Source organism: Xyrauchen texanus, chromosome 33 (assembly GCF_025860055.1).
Source record: "Xyrauchen texanus isolate HMW12.3.18 chromosome 33, RBS_HiC_50CHRs, whole genome shotgun sequence".
In the NCBI taxonomy this organism is placed as follows: domain Eukaryota; kingdom Metazoa; phylum Chordata; class Actinopteri; order Cypriniformes; family Catostomidae; genus Xyrauchen; species Xyrauchen texanus.
Window position 1 is genome coordinate 22,741,168 of NC_068308.1, and position 12,500 is coordinate 22,753,667.

General features: G+C 35.9%; 2 protein-coding genes across 23 annotated transcripts in view; both read left to right on the forward strand.

Moving 5' to 3' along the window:
- The window catches only part of LOC127626644 (ankyrin repeat and SOCS box protein 3-like), a 280,530-nt gene that overhangs the window by 224,964 nt on the left and 43,066 nt on the right, over window positions 1-12,500 (forward strand). The gene's annotated exons all lie outside the window — the stretch shown is intronic.
- The window catches only part of LOC127626642 (neurexin-1a-like), a 223,136-nt gene that overhangs the window by 9,718 nt on the left and 200,918 nt on the right, over window positions 1-12,500 (forward strand). For 12 of the 21 annotated variants that reach the window (XM_052102589.1, XM_052102590.1, XM_052102601.1 and 9 more), the window contains exons 3-4: window positions 3,630-3,647; window positions 5,789-5,818. The exons of 5 other annotated variants lie outside the window; for them this stretch is intronic. In XM_052102589.1, coding sequence (XP_051958549.1) covers window positions 3,630-3,647; window positions 5,789-5,818 — 48 coding nt within the window. The remainder of the gene's footprint in view (window positions 1-3,629; window positions 3,648-5,788; window positions 5,819-12,500) is intronic. 4 more of the 21 variants (XM_052102592.1, XM_052102597.1, XM_052102605.1 and 1 more) reach the window with 1 other exon arrangement.

Consider the following 12,500-nt stretch of genomic DNA (forward strand, 5'->3'; position numbering starts at 1 on the left):
ACATAAGTTTATATTAAGCAGGTTTTACAATTAGTTTCCTTGTTTTGAGGTATATTTAGCATTTATGCTGCAACACTTTTGTTGCAACAATTTGGCAGATATAGGCAAATGTGCCTCACAATAACCCTCTGGTGTATGGTGTCCACAACAGTAAACAGATGGACAGCCATTTTAACCATTCAGGGTATGACATTACATCACCACCACCATGGATGATTACCTTTGACCCCTTTCCATACTTCTACACTTACCTTGCACTTTATAAGGAACACCGGGTGGTTTGAGTATTTCTGTAATTGCTGATCTCCTGGGATTTTCACGCACAACAGTCTCTAGAGTTTACTCAGAATGGTTCCAAAGCAAAAAACTTCCAGTGAGCAACAGTTCTGCAGACAGAAATGCCTTGTTGATAAGTGAGATCAACAAAGACTGGTTCCAGCTGACAGAAAGGCTATGGTAACTCAGATAACCCCTCTGTACAATTGTAGTGAACCGAATAGCAACTCAGAATTCACAACACGTCCAACCTTGAGGTGAATGGACTACAACAGCAGAAGACCACATCAGGCACTTAATTAGCACCATTGTGTTCCTAATGAAGTGCTCAGTGAGTGTATATCATTGTCCTTTTCATATGTCACCGTAAGTTTAGTTATGACAGCATACATGGTGATGAAACAGGTGATGCACCAAGTAAAAGGAGGATAACCATTCATTTCTATTTTAATGGACAGATGTGTAACTCTCAAAATTATGTAGGAAAAAATGGATGGTCATATTCTTGTTTTGAATAAAAAAAAAAAAAAAATTGAAATAGTAGTGCATCAGAGGTATAAATCATTCTAGTTTGCGTTAATTTAATTGTTTTAGTCACATTTAAGTTTTTCTTTCATGTTAAGAATTTGTGGTGCCACATTTGAGATGGAATGCAGTGTTTCTGCTTGACTGCAGACAAATATGCCTCATTATTTTAATTCTAGTTTACTGTGGTTTTCTTAGTCAAATGTAATTTGGATGTTACATTAGGTGTTGCTTTTTGGATGTTAATTTAAATGTGTTAGATTGTTGTTAGAGTAATCAGTAACACTTTACAATAAGGTTCCATTTCTTAACATTAGTTAACAACAGTATTTAACATGGACTAACAATGAACAATAATTTTACATCATTTATTATTCTTAGTTAATGTTAATTTTTATTAGTTAACATTAGTTAATGCACTATGAAATAACATGAACTAAAAATTTACAATTGTATTTTTATTAACTATCATTAACAAAGATTAACAAATGCTGTAACAAAAATATATATAGTAAATTTTTTTATTCACGATACCTAATGCATTAACTAAAGTTAACGAATTGAACCTTATAGTAAAGTTTTACTGAGTAATCATTGTTTGAGGACATCTGTACCACACACATTCTCCCGGTTACAACCAAATGGTCATTATCATAGTTTCTGATGTTTTATCCAATCGCTGTTGACAGCTACATCTTTACTGACTTTGCTGGTGCGGCATGTCGTGCACAGTGGCACATATGCTCGTTGGATGATCCCCTTTGGGTGTGTTCCACGGCAAATCTACGTATGTCTATGTGCTTGAGAGTAACATACTTTGGCTTACTGAAAAACTGCTTTAAACGAGCATCTGGAGCTTCAGTCCTGTTTGCAAAGGGCTGCATGAGAGCGGAAGTCACATTGTATTTGCACCCTGTGAATATGTGTGTGTGTGTGTGTGTGTGTGTGTGTGTGTGTGTGTGTGTGTGTGTGTGTGTGTGTGTAGGTCATCCTCAATTTCTATCACTTATTCTCTGCCAAAATTGAGGCAGTGTGCAAGGCCAGCGCTTAAAAGAAGCTGTCAGCTCGATGAAAGCTGCATGTCTCTGGCTCTGTGTGAGCTCTGCAGTGCTTAAGGAGAAGCTGCATGATCCTGATCTGTCAGTAAGTGAAATGTAAATACAACCGATGTCCGGCCGTTCTGGCTCTTGGAACTACAAGGTTGTGTATGTCCTCCTTTCAAATGTCTGCTGTGTCCACACACAGAGATATTTTTAAACTTCCTCCTTGTCATGGCAAATTTAAAGGAGAGAATGTGATGAATATGTCTGTGCAATGCACAGGTTTGGTAGAAATACAAAATAAATAGAATGGGTCCTTTAAACTGCTGAAGAGCCTTACAGTAGCAGGACCATAACAGACATATAGCATTACTATTTAGATTTGAGGTTGACCGATGTGGGTTTTTCAGTGGTTGATGCTTAAACGATTCCATTTGGTCTCCCCCAGTCGTGAATATGTGGTTACATCCTTGCAGTACAGATGGCTAGTTAGAATATTCTGAAGGTTTATACAACCTAAACAGTTTAAAATCTGTTTTGCCCTATTTTTTTTCACCCAAGCAGGGGTTTTTTTTGTCAGTGGGATAAGTTTGCACATTTGTCATAGCAGTAGGGTTTGTCAGTCTCTTTATACGCTGATAAGAAAGGATAGAAAATCACCTGCCATATATCACCGTGACACTAACAGCAAAATATTTCTTTGTCATATTTTCTGGCACGACATGCTTTTCTGTTTATCATTCTTTTTTATTATTATTCTTTTTTTGTTTATTCATACATTCATCAGCATTTATGTTTTTGTGGCAGTAGTGGTGCATGCAATTTGTGTTCGGTCGGGTGGAGGAACCAGCTGCGGTAAGTCCTGGGTCATTAATTCCCTCAAGGTGCAAAACATGGAGGTAGGACTGGATGCTTTCACTTTAAGATAGCCAAGTCCTTTTTAGGAGGTCTTGGGTGAGTTGATCCAGGGACTGAAACTGTCACCAGAAAAAGAGGTGTGTTGAATGAATGCATGAATGTCTAACAAGGTAATGTACTGCACCATTTTTCCAAAAATTAGTGCTGTTAAATGAAACAAAAAATAAATAATAAAAGAGGTAATTACATGCAAATACGTGTATGAATTCAGGTATTGTATAATTCATTATTACTGACTTGACTGAATTAATTGTTTTCTCTTGGTAGGTTCATTTCATCTACTTGCATTTTTATTTCTAAACACTTGCATGCTTCACATAAACAGTACAGTAGCCTCCCTAATTTCTTCACCTACTTGCAACCATGAACGTCATTCAATATAAAAAGTATTAATTCGAAAGATAATTATCTGAACAGTGCTACTAAGCTATGGCTTATCTGAAAGAATATTTCTTCTTGAAAAAACATATTTCAGCTTGAAAGCAAGCAACATTTCAGTGCAAATTTTAGCTCTTAGGGGTACCACCCATTTCTCCCTGCCTTTCAGTTTACTTCTATTACTTAATTGTTTGCATGTTTGTGCATGCTCAGTGATAAAATGAGAAGAGTCAGTTTCACCATGTGTTTTATCAGCTTTTGAATTACAGTACTTAATAAAGTGTTATCATCTCACACTATAGACAGAGGACACTTAAATCAAATAAACCCTCTGGTCTCTGCATTTTACATGGTAATGAGTTTTTGACCTGGGCACAGGATGATAAGATGCATGGTAACCACGGTAATCCTCATGGCTGGGCCAACTTCCAGTCTGCATGCTTCTTAATGAATGTTTCCTTCTCTCTCTCCACGCCTCGGCCGCCCCTCCAGAAGAGGCCTATGTTGGAGGTGGGTAGAAGTTTTAACTCTCTGTCTATTTTCTTTTCATTCAACCCCTGTCCCTACTCATGTACTTCACTCTGTCTTCACAGTTCAATCTATTCTTTTAGAAATATTATGAATTTTGTTTTAATTTTGGAACTAAAACCATAAGTGGAACTGGTCCTTTGCCAGTTTGAGACCGATGCACAACAAAGGTAAAAGGTATGCAACTTATTTTTCAGTTTTTATTACCGAGAGCAATAAGAGGTTGTCAACAAACACATGGCTCACTCAATTCTGTGCACTCTATGAAGCAGAAACCAGAGCAAAAGGAGTCTACCCTGTTTAAATGGCATCCACTTTAGAAAATACTAAAGAATTAGACACATAATGAAGGTGGCTCCCATTATGAGAATTTAAAACCTCTTACTTCACCAACATTCATATAGACCTTGCTTTCATTGGTTTAACTCGATATACACTGAAAAGAAATGTCTAGTTTGATATATTAAATTTATATTTCAGCAGTTTTTGCACACAGTTTTTCTAAGTAAAAAAAATCAACATAATTTTATGATATAATGTAGATTAAAGTGAGTAAATTGAACTTAAACATTTTAGTAAATTCAGTAACTTTTGCATACGAATGTGATATACATGGTACTTGAATAAACGTAGTAAAATTTAAATAAACATCTTATTAGAACATGCTATGTTTTGAATTACAAGCATGTTTAATCAATGTACTACATGACATATGGAAGCCACCCACAGGGAAACTTAATGCATGCTATGTAGTTCATGAGTCAACTTCACTTTGCATTACTGACAATATAAACAAGATATAGAGCTGCAGACGCAGAGCTCAACACTTGGTGCACAAAACACTATGACATTGACAATCGACAGATATTTTGTCATGAATAGGTATTGAATATAGAAAATGAACCTTAGACTGCACCAAACCAAAAGTTATCAACAGCATAAACAAAATTAACAATAAAAACCATGCAAGGCTATTAATTATTCAAGCCCAGCGCATGCGTGGAACAGCAGCTTCAAAGTTAGGTAAAATGTATTATTTTATTTACCAGTGAAACGTACTCAAATTAGCAAACACATGTGAAAATGTTTTCTACTTTAGGATTAATACACAATGACACATTGTAAAAATAACAAACAATCATAATAATATTTAATTATTAATTTGTACATATTTAACTGTAGATTTTAATTCATATTTTCAATTTCCCTCTTAAACTAACTTATTCAATGTAGATATGACTTAATCTTTTCTGCTATGTTTATTACACCACAACATACTTTTTTTTCCAGGGCTTACTAAATAATATTTGAGTGAACAAAATCAGTTATTTAGGTGTTACCATATTAAGTAATTGTTTTAGGTTATTTGATAAAACATTTATACAATAGAAGCATTTTTACATTCAGTGGAATGTCACAAACACAAACATGTAATGTATGCAATTGAAAATCTGGACAATCTTGAGGGTAAGTACTTTTGACAATTTATATTTTGCATTTCCCACTGATGGTTCAGAAAACAGGATATAGCTCAGGCAAAATATATCATCCTTTTGGAGGAACTGTATTTTTTATGTATAAAAAAATGGGCGTGGCTCATATGAATTTGCAGCCAATGGAACCAAAACAGACATGAAATAGGTATTGTTGATTTACAGTTTGCCCCATTTAAAAAGTTGTAGATATTTGATGGATAGCCTTATTTTTATTTATTATTTTAATTGTATTTAAACATTTTTGTGACAAACCATTATTTGCATTCTTTATAAATCCATATGTATACCACACATAATTTTAAGATTCAGTCAGCATATGTGTATGTGTCCTGTATGTTAAAATACCGTCATATTCACCTTCGGCAAGGTTGACCAGACGGACCACATGTTTGATCTTTGACGACAGCAAAGTGATTTTTCTATAGATTTGTCTCTTTCAAGTGTGACCAATAAAGCATTGCAACCACTTGGTTGAGGAAATGCTTTTTCAATGTTCCCTCACACCCACTCTCTTCCACACCTCTTGAATGTAATCCTTCATTCAGACAATGCCTGCATGTCAATGTGACAGAAAACGTTCCCATGATCCCGTTCTCTGTGCTGACTGTGCTCTTGTCTTCCCTTAAGGTCTTGCACACCTGATGATGGGCGACCAAGGTATGATTTTTCTTTCTTAATCACCTTTTTGCATCCATCAACCACTCCCTCCTCCATCTTCTCTCTGCCTCTGTCTCACTGCCTTGTGCTGAATCTTCCTCACACCCCTTCACTGCTGGTAGGAATTTTCTTGGGCTGCTTTCTCTCTGGCTTGGCATCAATGGATGGTTTGGTCTTTTTCATTTTTTCCCCCCTTTTTCTCTCTGTCTTTTTTTTTTGTTGTTTCAAATCCTCAAATTCCCTTCAACCCATCCTGCTTCTTCTTTTTCAGTTCTATTTTTTTCTCTGTCATTCTCAACTGCCTGCTCTGCCATCACTGCTTGCCAACTTAATGTTCATATAGAGGAAAAAAATACTTTCAACCCAGTGGATGATGTGAGTTACAGGGACATCTTTCAGGGGTTTGTTCGCTCTTTGTAAATGTGTTAGTCTGTATTCTCCAGGATCCAAAACTGGAAAGCATTTGCCATCTGTTCAATATTCATGCATTCTCCCTCATCTCTCTCATCATCATGTTCTGGCATGCATTGCAACAGCAAGCTTCCATCTCCTCTGCCTGGCCTCTCTCTCTGTTTTTGTAATGCATGAAGTCTCTTCTAACTAAACCTTTCATTATCTGTCTCTGAATCTAACACACGGTCATGATTCTGACTGTTGCCTCTTTCCTTTCCTTTGTATTTCCCTGTGTCTCTGGACTTTCTCATCATGGAACCATTATATCAATATCATAGGGAAAAGAAAAGGTATATAATGTTTCTTTCATACTATGTAATGATCTAGTTTAACTAGCTCTTTAAGCTGTCCATGTATATTCATGTATCTGTGACTTTACACATCCATCTGTTTATTTGTGTGTTTAAGTCATACTGATTTTTGTATGTCACTGTGATCTTCCTACAAATATGAAGGGGCTGTAAGGTAGGTGTAATGTCATGAAAATGAGTACCAATAACTGTATGATGTGCTATGGTAAAAATTGTTTTCTAACCTAAAGTTTAGAAAGGAAATAGTACACCGATCAGCCACATAATTAAAACCACCTTCTACAATTGTGTAGGTCCCCGTCATGCCACCAATACAGCGCCAACCCGCATCTCAGAAAAGCATTCTGAGATGGTATTGTTCTCACCACAATTGTACAGTGTGATTATCTGATGTACCGTAGACTTTATCAGTTCATACCAGTCTGGCTGTTTTTTGTTTTTGTCACCATTCTGAATAAGTTCTAGAGATAGTTGTGTGTGAAAATCCCAGGAGATCAGCAGCTACAAAAATACTCAGACCAGCCCATCTGGCATCAACAATCATGCTACGGTCCAGATCACTGAGATCACTTTTTTTTCCCATTCTGATGGTTGATGAAGCGCTTGACCTGTATCTGCATGATTTTATGCACTGCATTTTTTCCACATGATTGGCTGACTATTAAATCGAATGGATGATTGTTGGTGCCTCGGATTGGTTTGAATATTTGTGTAACTGCTGATCTCATGGGATTTTCACATACAACAGTCTCTAGAGTTTACTCAGAATGGTGCCAAAAACAAAAAAACACTCTGTCCAATTGAGGTGAGAAGAATAGTACCTCAGTACTCTCTGCTATTCTGTGATGCTGGTTGGCGCTGTTTTGGCGGCACAAGGGGGACCTACACAATATTATATATATTAGATATACTCCACAATAAAATTATATTTTGTCTACCATTGGTTAGTTTATTAAAATTAGCAACATGCACAAAAATTGTAGCACCAAGGACAGCACTACTTTAATAATTGACACATTTTATTTAGAGAAAATGTCTACCATATTCATTCACACATAACTAAAGGCAACTAACCATAAGTGTTGTGTCATAATTTTTTTTAAATAATTGAGATAAAAGCAACCTTCACAGAAATGCATATATCAGACATAGGCATATTAAAGTTCTCAACACAAAAACTGCATTCAATATTTACTGCATGAAGGACATTGACGAAAGCTAATGCAGATTTGGGACACTTTTACATGCTCCAATAAAAAGCACTTAATAAACAAAACGTGTTGTCAGATCATCACAAATAATCAGGTAAGAGCACCTCAAGTATCTGATTATAATGTTTGGATTTTAACACAACTTCCAATTCTGCCAGTTTTGATCTCTTTTACAACATTCCATTTAGCCTTTACACACACTTTCAATTTTAGTAGCACTTTACTGCTATTTGATATTAAATTGCCATTTTGAAGAGCCCGGTGAGATCCAGCCAAGGTAAGTGGATGGCACCTGGCACTGTTACCACTGCAAACACTCACATTCTGCTCCCGGCTCACAGACCACTGCATGCTGGTTTACCTCTGAATTATAAACATGACAAGGGGCTTCACACATAGACTGACTTGTTTAAGCATATTGGTTTGAAATATCATTGTTATGTGAGTGTGTACATGAGGAATCATTGATTGGTGGAGCAGGTAGGTGTGCTTTCTGTCTTCTTGCGGGTCTCTTGATTGTGAAAGGGTCATGCTCTTTAAGCCATCGACTCCAGACCATCACACTATCCTGAATGAGCTAATGCTCGCAGGAGATGCGGGCCTTCAGGCTTCTCTTAGCACATTTGAATACATTTTCAGTGGCATTTATATTTTCTCTCATTCCATTTTCTCATAGAAAATTGGTTTTCACTTGTCTGTAAAATTGAATGAAATGGTGCGTGTGGCAGCTGACCTTGCCAGTGGGGTCACGCTGGCTTTATAAAATGAATTTTGCATTGTGTTATTTTTCTGTGGGTATATGTTTGTGTGTACAGCAATGGAATGTATGTGTTGTTTAAGGACCACAGTTGTTATAGAGAAATGAAATTACATTTACATTTCTTGTTCATTTATATTCAGTTTATTGTTTGGGTAGCATCTGCCTAATTGCATGAATTGAGTTTTGTGCTTCAGTGAAGTCCTGAATTTATATTAAAACAATTACAACACAAATTTATTTCAGCCAAATTAATTACAAGGCAGCACATAATATAATCAAGATCATTTATATAATTATATAATTTTGCTTTGTGTTAACCCTCACAATCCTTGTATTGGGATCTTCAATTAATCTCTGCATGACAGAGCCTATACAAATTACCAAAATGTGCAACTCAATTATATAAATGTTTCAATTTGTAGATTTTAACTACCTTTATGTGCATGTTTATTTTAGATTAGAGAGAAGATCTAACTTTAGTGTCATATGCGGAGTACAATTATAGAGCCAATTAAATCAAGTTTGCATATAACCAAAAGTGCAAATAGCAATTTGTTATTACTTTAAATATTATTATATGATGTATTATTAAGAAGCAGTAGTATTAAGGTAGTCCAAGAGCAAATGTTGTGAGGCATATCTGGTAGGAGGAGGCATACTGCAAATAACAGATTTGTAGTTGCAGTTTTACATTTTAATTGGAATATGACTGATTTTGATAAGAACAGAGGTTTTAGTATAATCTGTTATTTTCTGTTTCTCCTTATTAAGTGCTTAAACTTGTGAAAAGATTCTTAGGCAAAAAAATAGGAAATGCACATCTATCTGCCTGCGATTTCACATACTTGTCTTAGGATTCATCATTACAATTTTGAGCTGGGTGTCACAAAGAGCCCTTCAAGGTTTGGAATGTTACAAAACATTTCATGAAAATATTCATACACATCGTACTTTCGACTAAAGGGTGAATTAGTATCATAAATTAAATGTTAATACTGAGGAAAAAAGTTTGCACATTTAATAACAAAACATTTTGTAACGTTGTATTTACCTTACCAATTCTTTTATTGAGGTAATAATTGTATTTCATTTCCTGATACTCTGATATGATAGTAAGTCCTTTATTTAGGGATCTTTTAAGATTAAGGGCCAGTTTCGTTTGAACAGTGTCCTTGCTTTCAGCATAAGTGAACTCTGAGTCCTTTGAGTGAAGCAGACACCTTAAATAAACTGTTTTATGTTTATATGTGTGTTTCCCTCTGGGAATGCATAAACCTATTATTTAATTTTTTTACATTAGCTGAAGCGAACACAAGTGCAAATATCTTATTAAAATATGTGCCGAACAGCATAGATGAAGTGTGTGTCTGTGAGATTGTGCTTGTCTGCTCTTTGCAGCTGTTTTACTGGCAGTGTTATGCTAAGTTACTTTGGGGAGGATAAAGAGGTGCGGTAATTCGGGTGGTGCGTAGAAGGCTGGTGGGTTTAATTGCTGTCATTTTGTATGAGGAGTTTGTGAAGCTGAATAATTTCTGCAGGCACTGTAAAGCCTGGTTCACAGGTGGGACTACCCTGTATCCAAATTAGAATTCTTTAAATCTAATTGACATAGCTGCATAAAAAAAATTGCTAACAGCTTGGGTATTTATAGTAAATCCTCTGGATTGTAACCTCCCGCAGTTTGTCATTTTAGTGCATTACCTTGATGCAAGCAGATTAATGCAGCCAGCTTTAACAAACACAGGACTATGTTGCTATCATCTTAAAAACAAGCAAAAATGCTGTGCTAGCTGCTTACAGTATATTCATTTTGTCTTCGCCAAGTAACACACCTCAGACAGCATCACTCACTTGTGTTATTGTCACAGATGACCCTGTGGATGTGATAGGGAGAAGAAAGCCTGCTGTGACGTGTTGATCAATACGTATTTAAAATCCCATTACGACTGCCGTTGCACATCAGATGCCTCGTTAATGTAATTACAAAAGTGGAACAGCCTCTTAAATTACTACAACCATAGATAGCTCTGCTGACTTGCCATTGTCACATTTATTTATACACTGCGATGTATCAAATGTAGTGTAGAGAAAATAATGGAAGCAAGCTTTGGTGGAAAACAGGGTTCCTGTTGTGAAACTCCTGGTGGCAGCAATACAATCGTACAAACTTGCTAGCTGAACCACAATGTTGATATTTTTATATTAATAACTCCTCCCCACAGACTCAGTTGATTATAGATTTAAAGTTTGATTAAAGAAAGTTAATCTCCTCTATACAATGACCTTTGTAGAGATGATTGTATGAGACTGTGTACAGGTAAAAAACTTTATTATCTAACCGTAGCGTAAGTGGCACAAGGTGACACATTCAAGATATAAGCACTTCCAATCTCCTAACACATCTCTGCATCTTCTCATTAAACATTCACTGATAAAAAAAAAAATTATAATAATTTAAAGTAAGAGAGATAGTGTTTTAAATGTGCTGCCAGTTGTTACTGACATTGCATTGCCTGAAGTAAAAAAATAAAAAAATATACAAAAAAATGTAAAGAAAGAAAAAAAAGGAAGATTTTATTTATTTATTTTTTTCGAGAAAGAGGAATTTGTTGTGTTATTTATAGATATAATACTGCCTCCAGACTGTTCATATCTATAAGACACCAGTCCTATGCTAGACCTTATCTCAAATTGGGTGCACATTTCACTCAAACACAGATAGTTTAAAGTGGAATCACTTTGGATGATATTTCAATCAAAAGATATAAATATGTGGGGAAAACATTTAAACATCAATGTCAAGTGGCCACATTTTTGGTTACAGAAGATTTTGGCTTGTGTGCTGGTATACTTCTCAGCTGCTTACTTTAGCTGGAAGCCAATTACCAGTCATTTAAATGGCAGAGGGGTCATTCTTTCTTAGTCATTTATGACACACTCTCCACATGTGCTTTATGCAGACCACTTAAGATTGAAACCAAGAATGGTGAAGGAGAAATAGGGATGTTGCAAAAATCATAGCAAACAAAATTCATAAGTGCTGTACTAGTGCTTTCAACAGATAATACAAACGATTTATGTTGGTGGTTATTTCACAACATTTATTCAGTTGGAGCAGTCTGTAATGGGGTTCAGAGGCATGGCTAACCCCATCATAGCAGCAGACATTTTAGGATTGTGTCTGGGCTAAAGGTGCTGAACACTCAGACAGTCAGGTGACTGAATAATTTCACTGTCGCCATTTCTATAGAGCCAATCATTGTTAATAAGATGATTTTCTCATTAAACTCCCATAATTAAATTAAAAAGTAATCAGCAGATGTCATTAATGCATTTTTGGGATTGGGTTTTTCTTTGGGGAGGCAGACGGATTTCTTTATAGTTCAGTCTAGCCGTGGAGATACACTTTAATCTCGAATGCCATTATGCAAGACCAATTCAAAACATATTTCTCACCTCTTCTAAATGGATTTAAACTGAGCACTGACATCAGTGGCCCCAATTTGCCAGTTTGCTTGCAGTGTCCAGCAATCTAGGAATATGATGTTCACCATTGATATTTAGAAAATCGTGTAACATTTGCAGACAGCCCAGCTACACGCTGCAATGCAAAAATTTTATTTTAATTAAATTTATAGTATAGCAAGTCTTTAGTTAAGAGGCTTTGGTCCTTGTTTATCTGTTTACTTAAATTAAAGCTGAAGTATGTAACTTTTTCAGTGTTAAAATGTGTTGTTTTATACCAGCTAATATGCAGAGACAACTATAATTAAGCCATTCATATGTTAATTTTCTTGCAAACTGTAAGCACTGTGTCTCTGTGGTGCTTTGTTTGTTTTGAGCGTCCCGCTAAGACCTGCCCCAACAACATTACTCAACCAGTGGCGTGAGTTGGGGGCAGGACTCTCTCTTTGTTCAATAAACGGCATACGGGGCCGTGTTCAGCA